Genomic DNA, 20,207 nt, shown 5'->3' on the forward strand with positions numbered 1-20,207 from the left:
TGGCGCGAGGGGAGACGGGTGTTGTTCACAGTTGGAGAGAGCCACGGCAGCGTAAACACAGCACTGAGGGCGCGGACGAGCAGCGGCGGTAACACCGGACTCCGATACCCGAGAGAACCATATAAATCGGTTGAAATCATCAGAATGTCTTCCTTCTCGACGCTGGTTCTGCTCTGCGGAGTTTGGACCGTGAACGCAGGTAAAAAAAAGGTTTTATTCCGACTAATCCGCGAAAGCGAAAGTAAAGAAAAACTCGCACGGCGGGCTCTGATAGGTCAGACGAGATTAGGGAAGTAAGGTACAATGACGCAGTTACAACAACTCATATTATATATTTTTTATATAAATATATATATTCATATTTTACCACTCGCCGCTCATAAAACTAATAAAAACGACGTTCTGAAATGTGTAAAGGTCCTAGTGCTTTTTATCTAGAAAAACCGCAGATCAACGTTTACGTGAATTTGTTTACAGGCAACTAGTTATCACGATACAATTAGAATAGAGACCAGTAACTAGTTTATACCAATACCATTAGAATAGACCGATAACTAGTTATGCCAATACCATTAGAATAGACCAGTAACTAGTTTATACCAATACCATCAGAATTTACCAATAACTAGTTATCACGATACCAGAATAGACCAGTGAATAGTTATACCAATGCCATTAGAATAGACCAGTAACCAGTTATACCAATACCATTAGAATAGACCAGTAACTAGTTATACCAATACCCTTAGAATAGACCAGAAACTAGTTATACTACCAATACACGTATCCTCATTATTATTATTATGATTATTGTTATTACCTAGCCTTATGTTTCGAATAGTTTACGTCATATCAAATATATTCCCCCTATAGGTGTGTGTGTGTATGTGTGTGTATGGTAAACCACCTCATCCTGTGGACTCTGAAGATCAGTGTGTGTTATGTGTGTGCGTGGAGACGTCGTTGTCATATTTCCTCAGTGAGGGCGGGGCCGTGGTTAATGATGGTATCACAGTAGGCCTGCATACCATTCACAACACGCTTTGTGTTGGTAGGACTGAGGTATCTCGAGTACAACAAAGTCCATCACCTGGGCCCTCCCAGCGGGTGGTGGCGTCATTAGAGGCTGAGGCTGTAGGAGGCTGTGTCAGTAAGAGGCTGTGTCAGTCAGAGGCTTTGTCAGTTAGAGGCTGTGTCAGTTAGAGGCTGTGTCAGTAAGAGGCTGTGTCAGTTAGAGGCTGCGTCAGTAAGAGGCTGTGTCAGTTAGAGGCTGTGTCAGTTAGAGGCTGTGTCAGTAAGAGGCTGTGTCAGTAAGAGGCTGTGTCAGTTAGAGGCTGTGTCAGTTAGAGGCTGTGTCAGTAAGAGGCTGTGTCAGTAAGAGGCTGTGTCAGTAAGAGGCTGTGTCAGTTAGAGGCTGTGTCAGTTAGAGGCTGTGTCAGTTAGAGGCTGTGTCAGTTAGAGGCTGCGTCAGTAAGAGGCTGTGTCAGTTAGAGGCTGTGTCAGTAAGAGGCTGTGTCAGTAAGAGGCTGTGTCAGTTAGAGGCTGTGTCAGTTAGAAGCTGTGTCAGTAAGAGGCTGTGTCAGTAAGAGGCTGTGTCAGTTAGAGGCTGTGTCAGTTAGAGGCTGTGTCAGTAAGAGGCTGTGTCAGTAAGAGGCTGTGTCAGTTAGAGGCTGTGTCAGTTAGAGGCTGTGTCAGTAAGAGGCTGTGTCAGTAAGAGGCTGTGTCAGTTAGAGGCTGTGTCAGTTAGAGGCTGTGTCAGTTAGAGGCTGTGTCAGTAAGAGGCTGTGTCAGTAAGAGGCTGTGTCAGTAAGAGGCTGCGTCAGTTAGAGGCTGTGTCAGTAAGAGGCTGTGAGATATGATCCTTAAATATCACGATATGCTTAAATCAAATGAAAGAGAAAGCGAAAGAGAGTACCGGGGACACTGAGGCCCGCGGGGGGTCAGTGACTCGTCTGATCCCTTCAGTGCTGTTGAACCCTGCTCCTCAGAAATCAACTCGCTGACCTACATCTACACGGCCTTCACCCGGCCCGTCGGCCTGCCCGGCATCCACGAGTTCTCAGCCATCGGCCTGCTGGACGGCCGGCCCATCGACTACTTCGACAGCGACACCCAGGTGAAGGTGCCCAAGGAGGACTGGATGAGGGAGCGTCAGGACAAGGAATACTGGGACAAGGGCACCAGCTCCCGGCAGACCAAACAGCAGTGGTTCAAGGTCAACCTCAAAATCCTCACCGACCGCCTGAGGAAGAACGACACAGGTGCTCGCTCGCTCTGTCTGTCTGTCTGTCTGTCTGTCTGTCTGTCTCTGTCTCTGTCTGTCTCTGTCTGTCTGTCTGTCTGTCTGTCTGTCTGTCTGTCTGTCTGTCTGTCTGTCTGTCTGTCTGTCTGTCTGTCTGTCTGACTGACTGACTGACTGACTGACTGACTGACTGACTGACTGACTGACTGACTGACTGGCTCTCTGTCTGGTTGGTTGGCTGTCTAACAGGCTCTCTCTCTCTCTCTCTCTCTCTCTCAGATAACCATGTTCTCCAGTGGAGACATGGTTGTGTATTGGACACTGAAGGCCCTAAGAGAATGGTCAGCGGGATTGACCAGTACAGCTATGACGGAGACGACTTCCTGTCCTTCGACAGCGATAACAAGCAGTGGGTCGCCCCCATGAACGAAGCCATTCCGACCAAGCGCAAGTGGGACGGCATCCAGCAGCTCAACGACTACACCGACGGCTACCTTCACAACGAGTGTGTCCAGTGGCTGGAGACCTTCCTCAAATACAGGAAGGAGGCCAATATTAAGGCCTGTAAGTGTGGAACCGTCCCCTCAGCTGTAATCTGACATCACAGAGCACCAGAGCACGATCCAGACTGGAATTTAGGGGCCGATACCGATACCGATATTAGGGAGAAAACGATAACAGATATCAGCCGATATTCAAAATATAGATATATTTACATTTCTAAAGTTTTCATATCGGCAAAAACTTTCGCCGATACCGATAAAGGCCGACATCGACCGATAACATCGGGCAACCTATTTACACGCGGGTTGTCAATATATTGCAGCCTGCAGCAGCCTTTAGGACCATGGACCTTAGGTCTTTGGACCATTACGTCCAAAGTTAGTTTAACACCAATCGGACCATGGGGAACCCAAAACCTGGCAGCCACTGGATCCAAATGATGATTGTGCTTCTTTCCACAGCACGACCGGAAGTCTACATATCCGCCAGGCCATTCAAGGACAACCTGAAGCTCAGCTGCCTGGCCACAGGCTTCCATCCCAAGGAGATCACTATGAACATCAGGAGGGACGGCCATTTGGTGGACCGCGACGATGGTCTGCAGTCCACGGGGATCCGTCCTAACGGGGACGGGACCCACCAGATCAAGATGTGGGTGATGATTCCTGGGGGCGACACGGCCAAGTACACCTGTGAAGTCATCCACCCTGCGAGCAACATCCATGTGGTCGAAGAGTGGGGTAAGAGTCTTGTGGGGTAAGAGTCTTGTGGGGTAAGAGTCTTGTGGGGTAAGAGTCTTGTGGGGTAAGAGTCTTGTGGGGTAAGAGTCTTGTGGGGTAAGAGTCTTGTGGGGTAAGAGTCTTGTGGGGTAAGAGTCTTGTGGGGTAAGAGTCTTGTGGGGTAAGAGTCTTGTGGGGTAAGAGTCTTGTGGGGTAAGAGTCTTGTGGGGTAAGAGTCTTGTGGGGTAAGAGTCTTGTGGGGTAAGAGTCTTGTGGGGTAAGAGTCTTGTGGGGTAAGAGTCTTGTGGGGTAAGAGTCTTGTGGGGTAAGAGTCTTGTGGGGTAAGAGTCTTGTGGGGTAAGAGTCTTGTGGGGTAAGAGTCTTGTGGGGTAAGAGTCTTGTGGGGTAAGAGTCTTGTGGGGTAAGAGTCTTGTGGGGTAAGAGTCTTGTGGGGTAAGAGTCTTGTGGGGTAAGAGTCTTGTGGGGTAAGAGTCTTGTGGGGTAAGAGTCTTGTGGGGTAAGAGTCTTGTGGGGTAAGAGTCTCGTGGGGTAAGAGTCTTACAGAGTCTGGGGTTTCCTCTTCAGCCGCTGAGCAGGTGGGGCAGCGTCCAGACCTGTGGGGTCAGTCAGAGTGCATGGAGGACTCAATAAGAAGTATCATTATTCTACTGGCGCTGCCTGATGAGTAGGATACGAGATGTAGCATGAGTCCTATGGAAGTATCAACGGCTGATGTTGACTCTGTTGGATCGTGTTCAGATCACCACGTGGAGGCTGAGGGACCCCCCATTGGACTCATTGTCGGGGCTGCTGTTGGTGGACTGGTGGGGGTGGGGGTCATTATCACCATTGTGGTGATTATCCTAGGACACAAGCGGAAAGAAAAGAGGACACAAGCGGAAAGAGGTAAAATTATATAGTTTAACGTTAATACACTAATATATTGGATAGTTTAATGTTAATACACTAATACAATGGATGGTTTAACATTAATAGACAGATTGTTTAACATCAACATTGTAACTCACTGTACTGTACTTTGTATTGTAGTTGTCACGATCCTGCCCCTGCACATGGAAGACAAGGCCCTACTCACAGGTACACCTTCCATCTCAGTTTACTACCCTCTATGAACACTCAGCTTTATGAAGTACACGTCATTTGTTGTGTTGACCAGGACCTCAGTACTGTAGCATTTAACTATCACTACAAATAATATCATTACTACCCTAACTAATACTACAAATAACATCATTACTACCCTAGATAATAATACAAATACTACCAATGTCCATTACCTGGCTGTTCTGACTGTTCATGACCTGACTATTCTGACTGTTGACTATTATGAACTTCAACTCCCAGCATCCTTCACCTCAAGCTATTTCATATTTCTAGATGCTAATTGGATACTTTATTTCATGTTGTTTGGATTGATGTATATTTGTAATATTTGTAGTGTTCGTATTGCTTTGCTGCTCTTGGTATTACTGTCATATGTGTACAGGAGATCCATGGATTATTAACTGTTGTATCTCACAGGTCGGACTCCAGCACGTTAATACACTGATATAATGGATAGTTTAATGTTAATAACCTGGTATTATGGGTAGTTTAGCGTTAATAACCTGGTTTTCCGAACAGTTGAACGTTAATAACCTGGTATTACGGATAGTTTAACGTTAATAACCTGGTATTACGATAGTTTAACGTTAATAACCTGGTATTACGGCTAGTTTAACGTTAATAACCTGGTATTACGGATAGTTTAACGTTAATAACCTGGTATTACGATAGTTTAACGTTAATAACCTGGTATTACGGCTAGTTTAACGTTAATAACCTGGTATTACGGATAGTTTAACGTTAATAACCTGGTATTACGGCTAGTTTAACGTTAATAACCTGGTATTACGGCTAGTTTAACGTTAATAACCTGGTATTACGGATAGTTTAACGTTAATAACCTGGTATTACGGATAGTTTAATGTTAATAACCTGGTATTACGGCTAGTTTAACGTTAATAACCTGGTATTACGGATAGTTTAATGTTAATAACCTGGTATTACGGCTAGTTTAACGTTAATAACCTGGTATTACGGATAGTTTAACGTTAATAACCTGGTATTACGGCTAGTTTAACGTTAATAACCTGGTATTACGGCTAGTTTAACGTTAATAACCTGGTATTACGGATAGTTTAACGTTAATAACCTGGTATTACGGATAGTTTAATGTTAATAACCTGGTATTACGGCTAGTTTAACGTTAATAACCTGGTATTACGGATAGTTTAATGTTAATAACCTGGTATTACGGCTAGTTTAACGTTAATAACCTGGTATTACGGATAGTTTAACGTTAATAACCTGGTATTACGGATAGTTTAACGTTAATAACCTGGTGTTACGATAGTTTAACATCAGCATTGTAACGCACTGTACTGTATTTTGTATTGTAGTTGAAACCGTGCGGGAGCTTCCAGGAAACAATGGAGAAAAGAAGAAGCTCCTCAAAGGTACAACTAGCATCTCAGTTTACTACCAATCTACGTCACGATAACATATTACATCGTACCTTACTGTTGTGTGAAAGGTAGGGGTGTGACGAGATCTCGTGCCACGAGATCTCGCGAGATTAAACTCGACGATATTACCTGTCGCGTTAAAAATCGGTCTCGCGAGATTTGTGATTTATCCAAACTTCTATTTGTCGCCTGTGGGGGCAGTAATGCGCCTTTGCTACATCTAGCCTGCCAGAACCTAAAGAAGGAGAAGGAAAAGAAGAGGAGGAGAAGGAGGGGAAGCATCGAAAGCAGCCATAAGCTGTGTTCGAAATCGTTCCCTATCACGGATATAGTGTACTAATTAGGGTGCTCGCCATTTTGTAGTGGTGTTCGAATTCTCAGTGGTTAATTTCATGCACTATATCGAGCACTTAAAATACCCAAAATCTGAGTGTACACACGATGTACCCTACATGTTACTCCCGTATACCACAAAGCAATGCATCGTGTTTTTCCGGAGGAGAAGAGGCTGAATAACCGCGAAAACAAATACCTTTAATCAAAGTACATTTTGGGTACTTTGATTTGGTTTTGCACATAATATTGTTTGCAATTGAAAAAAAGAGAATTATTTAATTTAATTTATTTTAATTTAACTTTTATAAATTTTAGTTTTAGTTTCAATTTCATGCATGTAAAGAGTTATCATTAACATTGCAAAATGCATGCGCGACTTGGTTAAATAAAAGTCTGTTGGTCCAGTCATATAATTTGTCATTCTAGTTTTCTTAAAATCTCGTCTCGTCTCGTTCTCGTGAACCCAATATCGTGTCTCGTCTCGTCTCGTGAGCTGAGTGTATCGTCACACCCCTAGTGAAAGGTACACCCACCATCTCAGTTTTCTATCTAGGAATACTCTTTGAAGCTTGATATTTGTAATATTTGTAATGTATGTCTTCCCCTGCTTGGTTGTTGTCCGTTTTCCTTCTCTTTTTTTTCTTTATATTTTAAGCAGAGCATTCGTGAGAAACAGTTTTATTATATTATTACTATCATACATGTACACGAGATCCATTCACCTTTCACTGTTGTATCTCACAGGTCCCGGCTCTGAAGCCGGGTCTGAAGCCGGCTCTGAAGCCGGCTCTGAAGCCAGCTCTGGTATCAGCTCTGGTTCCGGCTCTGGTTCCCGCGATGGTGTCAGCGATGGTGTCAGCGATGGTTCCCACTCTGGTTCCATCGATGGTTCCCACTCTGGTTCCAGCTCTGGTGTCAGCGATGGTGTCAGCGATGGTTCCCACTCTGGTTCCATCGATGGTTCCCGCGATGGTTCCAGCTCTGGTTCCAGTGATGGTTCCCGCTCCAGTCAGAAGAAGCTCCTAGTGTGATCTGAGTCCCGATCACCACCTCCTGGGGCGTCTTGCTACATTCAAGACTTCCACTCCTGATTGCTTGGTTTCTTCTACGCTTCTAGAGAACGTCTGTCTCTTGCTTTACGGACGACAGCAGATAAATCATATTATAAGATGAGATACGCTTGGTGCTGAATGTATAGCTCGTGTGTCTGGACCAGACACACAGGCTGGGGTAGCTCGCTAGCTATGGATCGTTGGCTAACTTTGAGGCTCTTGCTTAAGATGGGGAATTTAGATGATGATGATGATGTTTGGACATTTTTATGCTAGTCAGTAGTAGGAAGGGTTTGTGTCCACATGAAACGTATTCAGCTTGTGGGTTGGGGCCAAATAAACTCCAGTTATATCCTTGTGCGACAAATAATTACAAAAGTGTTGATTCATATTTGGTTTGGTCATTTTTATTAGTAAAGGTAATCGAATTTAAAGGGATACTAATCATTTATTATTAACAATATTTCTCTTGGCTTGGTTTAAGAATATATTGAAATTCTTGATTTGATAGAAATGTTTACACTGGATTTTAATAAACATAAAAATCAATAATGGTGTGGGTGGTCTTTTTATTCAAACCATGGAGTTATTATTTGAAAGCACAAATAAGCTGTTACATTTTATAATTTTTAGTTAAATTTAATTACATAATTGATTAGAGTTAACAAGATTAGCAAAATAAATGATAAAATAACCAAAGTTCTGGGGTTTTGTTGAACAGTGAAGGTTATTGCAACTTGGATAGCAATGTGATGCTAAGCTGGATGATGTATTTAACCATAGGTTGGTCTCCTGGCCCAGAGAGAGGCTCCCAGGGTCGGCCAGAGGCGGCGCTGTCCCGTTGCAGTACTCAGGGTCGAACAGAGGCGGCGCTGTCCCGTTGCAGTACCCAGGGTCGGCCAGAGGCGGCGCTGTCCCTGTATTCCTTTTGGAATTCCAACGACATTCTCGATAGTTTTTCAACTTGACTTTATAAGTTCTAATGGTAAAGTACTCTAATTGTAATAATATCATAGACAATGGAATTAAGTTAAATGAAAATCTTGGATTAGAGACTAATAATAAAACAATATGGGATTTGGTAAATAAGAATGCGTTGGTACTCTTATTCTGAAGAGAACATAGAGACAACCGGAAGTCGCTTGGCGTAGTTTACTAACTCCGTGGGTAAAACGGCCATGGTCGCTGCTCGTCTGGCCCTGCAGCTCTGCTCTCTATCCGCTTCCCCGACCCACTGAACACGAGTTGCCGGGCTGAGGAGTCGCTGAGCGGGGAGCCGGCGGCCAGGCGACGCGGAGACGCGCGTTTCCCGGTAGTTCGCGCGGGCCGACGCCCGGCCTCGCCGTGCGGGGACGCGCTGAAGGCGGAAGACTGCGCATCAGCAGCAGCGGGATGCTACACGGCTACCGCGGCTAGCCCGCCGCAGACCTGCTGCGAGTTGCCCGGAGGGACCGCCGTCTGAGCAGCGAGGGAGCTCCGCGGTCCTCTGGTGGCTGAGGGGAGCGGCAGAGGAGCTCTGAGCCCGCAGGGAGACACGTCCACGGAAGGTAACGTTACCGTTAGCTGTTCACCAGCCGCTCCGGATTGAGGTTAGGTGTCCGGGGTGGTGGGCACTGTTAGTGGGGGACCGTTAGTGTGGGGACTGTTATTGGGACGGTTAGTGTGGGGAATGTTAGTGGGGACTGTTGTGGGGGACTAGTGGGTCCAAGAGGGGGTTCAAGACCGGTCCCAGAAATGCTTTTAGCAGTCAACGTTGCTTAGGAACCAGTGTTGCTATGGTAATAACGTTGCATGCGTCTTTACCTCTAACTTTATTGTTCTTAATTTGACCGTCCTCGATAAAAGCCAATGTCTGCCGTAAAATAAGAAATTTGTTATCAGTTAGTTTCAAAGTAGGTTTACTTTATTGACGTTTGAGATAGCGAACCAATCAAACGCGCCACCCTAGCAGGTTCACGTGTAGCATATACTATTATGGTATGGATTACATTTTAACCACCCGGTGGCTCCTCCCACAGACCGTTACCACCATGGCGAGCAGGAGGAAGTCGACCACGCCCTGCATGCGAGCTCCGCAGGAGGTGGTGGCAGAGGACTCTGACCAGGAGATGCAGGAGGAGGAGGAGGAGGAGGAGCTTGGGGGAGAGGAGGAGGAGGAGCTGGAGGAGGAGCAGGGGGGCGGCGAGGTGATGGAGCCCGACCTGGACCCGGCGGAGGGTGGGTTCGAGTGCAAGTACTGCCCCTTCCGGACGTCGGAGGTGAAGCAGTTCACCCAGCACGTGGACCAGCAGCACCCCCAGGTCGTGCTGAACGCCTCCTACGTCTGCCTGGACTGTGACTTCCACACCAAGAGGTACGCTCTGTCCCACAACACTCAGTCCTTCCACACCAAGAGGTACGCTCTGTCCCACAACACTCAGTCCTTCCACACCAAGAGGTACGCTCTGTCCCACGACACTCAGTCCTTCCACACCAAGAGGTACGCTCTGTCCCACAACACTCAGTCCTTCCACACCAAGAGGTACGCTCTGTCCCACAACACTCAGTCCTTCCACACCAAGAGGTACGCTCTGTCCCACAACACTCAGTCCTTCCACACCAAGAGGTACGCTCTGTCCCACGACACTCAGTCCTTCCACACCAAGAGGTACGCTCTGTCCCACGACACTCAGTCCTTCCACACCAAGAGGTACGCTCTGTCCCACAACACTCAGTCCTTCCACACCAAGAGGTACGCTCTGTCCCACAACACTCAGTCCTTCCACACCAAGAGGTACGCTCTGTCCCACAACACTCAGTCCTTGAACACCAAGAGGTACGCTCTGTCCCACAACACTCAGTCCTTCCACACCAAGAGGTACGCTCTGTCCCACGACACTCAGTCCTTCCACACCAAGAGGTACGCTCTGTCCCACAACACTCAGTCCTTCCACACCAAGAGGTACGCTCTGTCCCACAACACTCCCCCATCCCTGAACCTGAGTATCGGCCGACTGGCATCGTCGACTACTTGCAGCAGTAGTTCTTATTGAAGGGTTCTCTTACGAAGAACGCATTTTCAGAACTAGATCGTTTACCTTTTATAATCTATAATTATAATAAGACATTTGTATTCTTGTAGTTAAGCGAGAGCATTCATGTTTTTGCGACTTGGTAGCTCGATCACACGTAGGTCGGAGATGAAGCGTTTCCAATTCCGACTTCCCACCTCCGAGCGTTAACAGCGTGACACCGTAGTGTTTGGTGACCTCTGTGTAGTAGGAGCTAGTATCGGTTTCGGATCGGAGCATAGACACGCGTACCCGTTGATACACGAGGACATTCTGATACTGGTATCGGAACAGCTAGAGGGTTAGGCTGCCCAGAGAGTTAGGCTTGTGATAGGCGGGGGCTAGGGGGGGGTTAAGCTGGGGCCAAGCTGGGGCCAAGCTGGGGCTAAACTGTGTTTCCTGGATCTAAACTGGGTCAGAGCTGGGTCAGAGCTGGGTCAGAGCTGGGTCTGAGCTGGGTCTGAGCTGGGTCAGAGCTGGGTCAGAGCTGGGTCTAAACTGGGTCTGAGCTGGGTCAGAGCTGGGTCAGAGCTGGGTCTAAACTGGGTCTGAGCTGGGTCAGAGCTGGGTCTAAACTGGGTCTGAGCTGGGTCAGAGCTGGGTCTAAACTGGGTCAGAGCTCGGTCTAAGTTTGGGCTAGGCTGTCTCCAGGTGCTGACTCTGCCCCCCCCCCCCCCTCCAGGTACGACGCCCTCCTGGAGCACAACGTGCGGCAGCACCCCGGGGAGGAGCGCTTCAGGAGGAGCATGCTGCGCCGCCACAACCACACGGTGTTCCAGCAAAGCGCCAGGGGGCTGGGGGCGGGGCCGGAGGGGGCGGGGCCGGAGGGGCACGGGGCGTGCCGCGGCAGCATCGCCCTCAGCAAGACGCCCATCATGCGGGCGCACCGTCGACGCCACACGCCCAAGAAGTTCCCGGCCGCCCGGCCGGCCGATGACGTCATCAAGGTGGAGAGCGACGAGGAGGAGGAGGAGGAGGAAGAGGAGGAGGAGGACAGGGAGAACATGGAGCCCCCGCGCCTCTCCCCGGCCCCCCCGCCGCCCCCGCCGCCGCCCCGCCTGGTGACGGCCACGCCTCTGCAGCTGCAGCACGGGCTGGGCGGCGTGCTGCAGATCAAGGCGGGCGTGGGGGGCGGGGTGCTGCCCCCGGGGACCCTGGCCCAGGTGCTGTCCGCCCTGCAGAGCCAGCAGGGCGGCGGCGGCGGCGGCGGGCACAGCCAGCTGCTCATCCCCCTCAGCAGCATCCCCACCTACAACGCCAGCATGGACAACAACGTGCTGCTGCTCAGCGCCTACAACAGGTGAGCTACCGCCGCTAGGCTACCGCCGCTAGGCTACAGCGGCTAGGCTACACAGGTAGGCTAGGCTACCACGGCTAGGCTATGACCACTACACACCACACGCCTGGCCGTGTGTGTTGATGGCCGTGGGTGTGTGTGTGTGTGTGTGTGTGTGTGTGTGTGTGTGTGTGTGTGTGTGTGTGTGTGTGTGTGTGTGTGTGTGTGTGTGTGTGTGTGTGTGTGTGTGTGTGTGTGTGTGTGTGTGTGTGTGTGTGTGTGTGTGTGTGTTTCAGGTTCCCCTACCCCAGTGTGTGTGAGATCGTGGGCCTGTCCTCCCAGACCCGGTTCAGCGAGGAGCAGATCAAGGTCTGGTTCTCCGCCCAGCGCCTCAAGCACGGTGTGAGCTGGACCCCCGAGGAGGTGAGCCCCCCGCTGGTTAGACCGCTGGTTAGACCGCTGGTTAGAGCACTGGTTAGACCACTGGTTAGAGCACTGGTTAGACCACTGGTTAGAGCACTGGTTAGACCACGACTGAGAGCACTGGTTAGACCACTGGTTAGACTACTAGTTAGAGCACTGGTTAAACCACTAGTTAGACCAGGACCCTGAGGAGGTGAGCCCCACCCCGCTGGTTAGGGCACTAGTTAGACCACTAGTTAGACCAGGACCCCTAAGGAGGTGAGCCCCGCCCGCTGGTCAGAGCACTAGTTAGACCACTAGTTAGTAGGGATGTGAATAACTCCAATTTTTCATGGTCGAATAATCGGTGGGTGGTATGAACGAATAAACTTTTATTCGATGTGTGCCGACATTCACAAAGGCAGCCATGGATCATCGGCAAGGAATCACAGTATCTTAAACGCAAAACAACAACTAGCTGCTAAGTAGTTCCAGTCAAACTGTCTGTTCAGCGCTCAAATAAATACGGTTATATGCTTTAGACCCTACACTATCTGTGGCATAAAGGCTGAATCACGACGGTCTATACTTTAAACATAAAGAGTACGTATTTATAATTTGAAATTCGTCCCAGCCTTTATACCACGGATACTATAGGGTCTATAGCATGTAACAGCGTTTTCTGATTACAGTTTAATGTTACAGTAAGCTGACAACATCGCTAGTTAACACCGCAACTGCAAATTAACCACACAGAGATAACCATGGAAACCGGTCAAACAAATTTCCTTATGGCGATAATTCTGCCCGCGCATCCGCCGCGTTCATAAACCAATAATCCCCCTATAAATGAATGGTCTTCATTTATATTCTACTGCACCCGACCGTGGTACAGGCGGGATGATGCCCTTCGAGGTGTCCAGCATTGGTTCCGTCCGTTAATTCTTGTTTATTTGAATGGGAAAAAACGTTAACGGTCCAAATGTTTATATAATGTCTAATAATCGAATATTCTGACCCATCCCTACTAGTTAGACCACTGGTTAGACCACTAGTTAGAGCCCTCGTTAGAGCACTGGTTAGAGCCCTCGTTAGAGCACTAGTTAGAGCCCTCGTTAGACCACTAGTTAGAACACTGGTTAGACCACTTGTTAGAGCCCTCGTTAGAGCACTAGTTGGAGCACTGGTTAGACCACTGGTTAGAGCCCTCGTTAGAGTGCTGGTTAGTGCACTTGTTAGAGCGCTAGTTAGTGCACTAGTTAGTGCGCTAGTTAGAGCGCTAGTTAGTGCACTAGTTAGAGCGCTAGTTAGTGCACTAGTTAGAGCGCTAGTTAGTGCACTAGTTGGAGCGCTACTGCGCTAGTTAGTGCACTAGTTAGAGCACTGGTTGGTGCACTAGTTAGAGCAATAGTTAGAGCACTTGTTAGAGCACTGGTTAGAGCACTGGTTAGTGCACTGGTTAGAGCACTAGTTAGAGCACTAGTTAGAGCGCTGGTTAGAGGCGGTGCTGACCCCCTGCTCCTCGTCAGGTGGAGGAGGCGCGGAGGAAGAAGTTCAACGGCACGGTGCAGGGGGCGGGGCACCAGACCATCACGGTGATCCCGGCGGCCAATGGGCTGCAGTCGCTGTTCCAGACTTGCCAGCTGGTGGGGCCCCCCGGGCTGCTGCTCACCCAGGCCCCCATCACCCTCGCCGTGGCCCAGCAGCCCCTGGCCGCCGACGCCCCCGCCGAGCCCAAGAGGCAGGCCTCCCCGCCGGGCGGGGGCGGGGCCCCGGGCCCCGGGGCCGACCCCCTGGGGGCCAAGCCCAAGAAGTCCAAGGAGCAGCTGGCGGAGCTGAAGGCCAGCTACGGCCGCCGGCAGTTCGCCACGGAGGCGGAGATCGCGCGGCTGATGCGCGTCACGGGCCTCACCAAGCGCGCCATCAAGAAGTGGTTCAGCGACACGCGCTACAACCAGCGCAACGCCAAGGAGCACCAGGGGGCGGTGCCGGGCGAGGCCCCGCCCCCCGACGGCCCCCCCGGGGAGCCCGCGCCCGGCGAGGGCGGGGCGGGCGGCGGCGGCGGTGCCCGGGCGGACGCGCCAACGGCGGCGGCGGCCGGCGGCGTCCCCGCGGTGACCATCGTCATCGACTCCAGCGACGACGCCAGCGACGGCTCGCCCGCCTCCGGCCCGGCGGCCAGCGACCCACGTGTTAAGTTCCGCCACGCCTTCCCCGACTTCACGCCGCAGCGCTTCAAGGAGAAGACGGCGGAGCAGCGCCTGGCGCTGGAGGCCAGCTTCCTGACCTCGCGCACGCCGTCGGACGAGGAGCTGAGCCGCCTGCGGGCGCACACCAAGCTGACGCGGCGCGAGGTGGACGCCTGGTTCACGGAGCGCCGCAAGGCCCTGGAGCCCGACGCCGACCCCGAGGGGCCCCCGCCCGGGGCCGCCTCCTCCTCCGGCCGGGCCACGCCCCCCGCCGCCCGGAAGGTGCTGAAGAAGACCCCGGAGCAGCTGCACATCCTGAAGACGGCGTTCGTGCGCTCGCAGTGGCCGACCACGGAGGACTACGACGCCATGGCGACGGAGAGCGGCCTGCCACGGAGCTACATCGTCAACTGGTTCGGAGACACGCGCTACGCCTGGAAGAACAGCAACCTCAAGTGGTTCTACCTGTACCAGAGCGGAAAGGTAACGCACTACACCGCATTACAGCACGCTGGATACACCTGGAGCAGGCTAGATACATCTGGAGCAGGCTAGATACACCTGGAGTAGGCTGGATACACCTGGAGTAGGCTAGATACACCTGGAGCAGGCTGGATACACCTGGAGCAGGCTGGATACACCTGGAGCAGGCTAGATACACCTGGAGCCAGATTAACACACCTGGAGCAGGCTAGATACACACTTGCATATCATAGAGCTCTAACATGTGTATATCATAGAGCTCTAACGTGTGTATATCATAGAGCTCTAACGTGTGTATATCATAGAGCTCTGACATGTGTATATCATAGAGCTCTGACATGTGTATATCATAGAGCTCTAACATGTGTATATCATAGAGCTCTAACATGTGTATATCATAAGGCTCTAACATGTGTATATCATAGAGCTCTAACGTGTGTATATCATAGAGCTCTAACGTGTGTATATCATAGAGCTCTAACACGTGTATATCACAGAGCTCTAACGTGTGTATATCACAGAGCTCTAACACGTGTATATCACAGAGCTCTAACGTGTGTATATCACAGAGCTCTAACACGTGTATATCATAGAGCTCTAGCACGTGTATATCATAGAGCTCTGATATGTGTATATCATAGAGCTCTAGCACGTGTATATCATAGAGCTCTGACATGTGTATATCATAGAGCTCTAACGTGTGTGTATATCATAGAGCTCTAACGTGTGTATATCATAGAGCTCTAACGTGTGTGTATATCATAGAGCTCTAACGTGTGTACATCACAGAGCTCTAACGTGTGTACATCATAGAGCTCTAACGTGTGTACACCACAGAGCTCTAACGTGTGTACATCATAGAGCTCTAACGTGTGTACATCATAGAGCTCTAACGTGTGTACATCATAGAGCTCTAACGTGTGTACATCATAGAGCTCTAAGTCATGTCCTTTAACGTGTTGAAGGTGGAGGAGGCTCTGAATGGGGGTCCAGTGAAGACCCAGAAGAAGTCTCGGAAGCGGTTCCGGGGTTGGTCCCGTAGAACCCGCCGCCCCTACCCCTGCAGACGCTCGCCCCAGCCCAGGCCCGCCCCCGTCAAGGTCTGGACCGCCACCATCACCATGGCAACCATCACTTCAGTTATACCCTCACTAGAGTAAAACAATCGCAATAGTAATAACACCATCACTATAGTAACATCTTTACTTTGGTTACACCAACAATATAGTTACATCACAATCACTATAGTAACACCATCACTATAGTATCAATTAGGGCTTTAACGATACGCGTATCAAAACCGTAATCGTGACACTCAAAGCCACGAACCTGTCTCGTGGTGTGAGAAGGCAGCAGCGCGATACTAGTTAGTATCATCACTATCACCATGGTTAAATCACCACAATAGTAGGTCTATCTCTATAGTAACACTATCAGTATGTTAATACCACCATCACTACAGTTACACTATCAGTATGGTAACACCACCATCACTATAGTTACACTATCACTATAGTTACACTATCAGTATGGTAACACCACCATCACTATAGTTACACTATCACTATAGTTACACTATCAGTATGGTAACACCACCATCACTACAGTTACACTATCAGTATGGTAACACCACCATCACTATAGTTACACTATCACTACAGTTACACTATCAGTATGGTAACGCCACCATCACTATAGTTACACTATCACTACAGTTACACTATCAGTATGGTAACACCACCATCACTATAGTTACACTATCACTACAGTTACACTATCAGTATGGTAACACCACCATCACTACAGTTACACCATCACTATAGTTACACTATCAGTATGGTAACACCACCATCACTACAGTTACACCATCACTATAGTTACACTATCAGTATGGTAACACCACCATCACTACAGTTACACCATCACTATAGTTACACTATCAGTATGGTAACACCACCATCACTATAGTTACCCTATCACTATAGTTACACAATCAGTATGGTAACACCACCAACACTATAGTAACATCACTATACCAACATCACTATGATAACATCATCACTACATTAACATCAGCATCCCCATGGCAACAACCATATCACCATAATAATGGTTGTGTGTGTGTGTGTGTGTGTGTGTGTGTGTGTGTGTGTGTGTGTGTGTGTGTGTGTGTGTGTGTGTGTGTGTGTGTGTGTGTGTGTGTGTGTGTGTGTGTGTGTGTGTGTGTGTGTGTGTGTGTGTGTGTGTGTGTGTGTGCAGCAGGGCGAGGCGGTGCTGCGGGACCACTACCTGCTGTACGGTGGGCTGGAGGAGCAGCAGCTGGACGAGCTGGCCAGCCGCTCGGCGCTGGGCTACCAGGCGGTCCGCGACTGGTTCGCTGAGGCCGGGCGCCTCGCCGAGCAGGGCCTCGCGCCCTTCAGCCCCGCCCCCGAGACACAGCCCCAGGGCAAGGACCAGGACAGGGAGCCGGGAGCCCAGGAGGAGGAGGAGGACGAGGAGGAGGAGGAGGAAGAGGAGGAGGAGGAGGAGGAGGAGCAGGAGGGGGGCCGGGGGGAGGAGGAGGAGGGAATGGAAGAGCAGCAGCAGGAGGAGGAGGGACGGGGGGAGAAGGTGGAGGAAAAGGAGGCGCAACGGGGGGGAAGGAAGGTGGAGGAGGAGCAGGATGCAGCAGCACCAATGGGAGAAGAGAAAGGAGCAGCAGAACCAATAGAAGAAGAGAAGGGAGCAGCAGAACCAATAGAAGGAGAGAAGGGAGCAGCAGAACCAATAGAAGAAGAGAAGGGAGCAGCAGAACCAATAGAAGAAGAGAAAGGAGCGGCAGAACCAATGGAAGAAGAGAAAGGAGCGGCAGAACCAATAGAAGAAGAGAAAGGAGCGGCAGAACCAATGGAAGAAGAGAAAGGAGCGGCAGAACCAATAGAAGAAGAGAAAGGAGCGGCAGAACCAATAGAAGAAGAGAAAGGAGCGGCAGAACCAATAGAAGAAGAGAAAGGAGCGGCAGAACCAATGGAAGAAGAGAAAGGAGCGGCAGAACCAATAGAGGAAGAGAAGGGGGCGGGAAATTCTGAAGCAGTCAGCCAATCACAGCCTCCGGAGAAGCAGGAGGAGACGTGATGATGATGATGATGTGTGGGGGGGGGGGCGGGGCGGGTTAAAGTAACAGCATTTTTGGATTACAAACATTCAGGAGAAAAAGGTGTCAGGGGAACCCCCACAGGAAGTCACGGCGCTTCACAACAGGAAGTCACGGCGCTTCCCAACAGGAAGTCACTGCGCTTCCCAACAGGAAGTCACTGCGCTTCTCAACAGGAAGTCACTGCGCTTCTCAACAGGAAGTCAGTGCGCTTCTCAACAGGAAGTCAGTGCGCTTCTCAACAGGAAGTCAGTGCGCTTCTCAACAGGAAGTCACTGCGCTTCTCAACAGGAAGTCACTGCGCTTCCCAACAGGAAGTCACTGCGCTTCCCAACAGGAAGTCACTGCGCTTCTCAACAGGAAGTCACTGCGCTTCTCAACAGGAAGTCACTGCGCTTCTCAACAGAAAGTCACTGCGCTTCTCAACAGGAAGTCACTGCAGCTTTTTCTGGCTACATGTTAACTGCCAAAATCAGGGGTTTTAAGTTTATACAAAGAACTGAGGAAAACATGCTCTCAAGGGAAGACGGTCTAATAAATCATATTCATTAGACCGTACTGTATCATATAGGTTAGTCTATATCATATAGGTTAGTCTGATATACATTAGACCATACTATATCACATAGTTGAGTCTATATCATATAGGTTAGTCTGATATACATTAGACCATACTATCATATAGGTTAGTCTATATCATATAGGTTAGTCTGATATAAATTAGACCATACTATATCACATAGTTTAGTCTATATCATATAGGTTAGTCTGATATACATTAGACCATACTATCATATAGGTTAGTCTATATCATATAGGTTAGTCTGATATACATTAGACCATACTATATCATATAGGTTAGTCTATCATATAGGTTAGTCTGATATACATTAGACCATACTATATCATATAGGTTAGTCTATATCATATAGGTTAGTCTGATATACATTAGACCATACTATCATATAGGTTAGTCTAATATACATTAGACGATACTATATCAGATATATCTATATTTATATCTATATATATATCATATATAATAATGTGTGTGTATATATGTATGTATACATATGTTAACTTATATGTATACATTTGTGTATATGTATATACACACGTGTGTATACATATGTGTGTATGTGTACATATGTAATTATTGTGTATATATATATTTGTATATAACTATGTGTATGTATCCCTCCGGTGGTCCAGGCTCCTCCTCTGACCTCTGACCTTTGACCTTTGACCTTGACCTGGTTTTGTCTACTTGAGACTTTTAAACTAAACGGCCTTGTGTGTGTTTTTACTTTTCTATGTTTGGGTGATTTGTAAATCCCTTGTGGAGGAACCGGGGTTCCTCTACCCGGCCCTGGGGGGGGGCCCTGGGGGGGGGCCTCCCCTCCACACCACACCAGCCCCGTGGACACGTAGCCACGATGGACTGTTGCTCAATTATGCTCTCATCCGCAACACCAGGCTGTCCAACACCTGCCAAATAAAGGGCCGGCCAGGCTCGGGGGGCCGGACCCTGGTTCCGGACCCCGAGGGTGCTGACCCCTGCCCCACCAGTCGCCCCCGACGACCACAGAGCTGTGGGAGGGGCCCAGCACGGTCTTCGGGACAAGCTCCGCCCTCACAGGAAGTACAGACCCATGTGTCGGAGGTTGGGTGATGCAGCGCCGTCGTATTCAGGGTCAGACTCCTCCCCCCGCCGCCGCCGCCGCCCAGAGCTGGTTCGACCTTTATACCGGGTCGGAGGGCTCCGGGACCAGGACCAAGGGCTTCAGGGACCAGGACCCGGGGCCCCAGGGTCCAGGACTCTGACCGGTCTGAGGGGGGACCCGGGCCGGGGCCTCAGGGCGGACCTCCACCTGCGCTTCACTTCAAACGTCGGTGCCAAGGAGCTCAGGGCCTCTGAACCTCGGGGCCTCTGAGCCTCGGGGCCTCTGAGCCTCGGGGCCGCTGAGCCTCGGGGCCTCTGAGCCTCGGGGCCTCTGAACCTCGGGGCCTCTGAGCCTCGGGGCCTCTGCTCAGGAGCCAAACCTTCAACTTATTTATTACGGTTGGACTCTTTATCGATTTATTTCTTTTGTTTTGTCTAAGTGAAGGAATAAAGATTTTTAAACCAAGTTTCCCTCTGGTGTTACCGGCTGTCTGATTGTCCAGTGTTAATGTCTACTGTCCAACCCCTACCTGCTCCTTAATGACCTGTCTGTACTGTCTAACCCCTACCTGCTGCTTAATGACCTGTCTCTGTACTGTCTAACCCCTACCTGCTCCTTAATGACCTGTC

General features: G+C 49.6%; 2 protein-coding genes across 2 annotated transcripts; both read left to right on the forward strand.

Moving 5' to 3' along the window:
* The first annotated feature begins 6 nt into the window (after positions 1 to 6).
* Positions 7 to 7,923, forward strand: LOC130375601 (patr class I histocompatibility antigen, alpha chain E-like). The gene is made up of 8 exons (XM_056582623.1): positions 7 to 199; positions 1,989 to 2,261; positions 2,522 to 2,806; positions 3,208 to 3,486; positions 4,225 to 4,371; positions 4,516 to 4,563; positions 5,928 to 5,984; positions 7,074 to 7,923. Exons 1-8 carry the CDS (start codon positions 145 to 147, stop codon positions 7,358 to 7,360), a joined length of 1,431 nt encoding a protein of 476 aa, XP_056438598.1. The 5' UTR covers positions 7 to 144; the 3' UTR covers positions 7,361 to 7,923.
* Positions 7,924 to 7,991: 68 nt separating this feature from the next.
* Positions 7,992 to 19,738, forward strand: LOC130376152 (zinc fingers and homeoboxes protein 1-like). The gene is made up of 8 exons (XM_056583371.1): positions 7,992 to 8,928; positions 9,400 to 9,734; positions 11,114 to 11,731; positions 12,004 to 12,130; positions 13,639 to 14,781; positions 15,747 to 15,881; positions 17,041 to 17,307; positions 19,484 to 19,738. The coding sequence occupies exons 2-8, from the start codon at positions 9,412 to 9,414 to the stop codon at positions 19,736 to 19,738; spliced, it is 2,868 nt and encodes a 955-aa protein (XP_056439346.1). The 5' UTR covers positions 7,992 to 8,928; positions 9,400 to 9,411.
* Positions 19,739 to 20,207: the final 469 nt, after the last annotated feature.

This window comes from Gadus chalcogrammus, chromosome 22, assembly GCF_026213295.1.
Source record: "Gadus chalcogrammus isolate NIFS_2021 chromosome 22, NIFS_Gcha_1.0, whole genome shotgun sequence".
NCBI classification, from domain to species: domain Eukaryota; kingdom Metazoa; phylum Chordata; class Actinopteri; order Gadiformes; family Gadidae; genus Gadus; species Gadus chalcogrammus.

Excerpts from the sequence above, each read along its gene's own strand:
- LOC130376152 (XM_056583371.1), top strand. The coding sequence starts at position 9,412 with ATGGCGAGCAGGAGGAAGTCGACCACGCCCTGCATGCGAGCTCCGCAG. Across the intron at positions 14,782-15,746 it reads ACCTGTACCAGAGCGGAAAG|GTGGAGGAGGCTCTGAATGG; the intron begins GTAACGCACTAC and ends AACGTGTTGAAG. Across the intron at positions 17,308-19,483 it reads AGGAAGAGGAGGAGGAGGAG|TCGCCCCCGACGACCACAGA; the intron begins GAGGAGGAGCAG and ends CTGCCCCACCAG.
- LOC130375601 (XM_056582623.1), top strand. The coding sequence starts at position 145 with ATGTCTTCCTTCTCGACGCTGGTTCTGCTCTGCGGAGTTTGGACCGTG. Across the intron at positions 2,262-2,521 it reads CCTGAGGAAGAACGACACAG|ATAACCATGTTCTCCAGTGG; the intron begins GTGCTCGCTCGC and ends TCTCTCTCTCAG. Across the intron at positions 4,564-5,927 it reads AGACAAGGCCCTACTCACAG|TTGAAACCGTGCGGGAGCTT; the intron begins GTACACCTTCCA and ends TTTGTATTGTAG.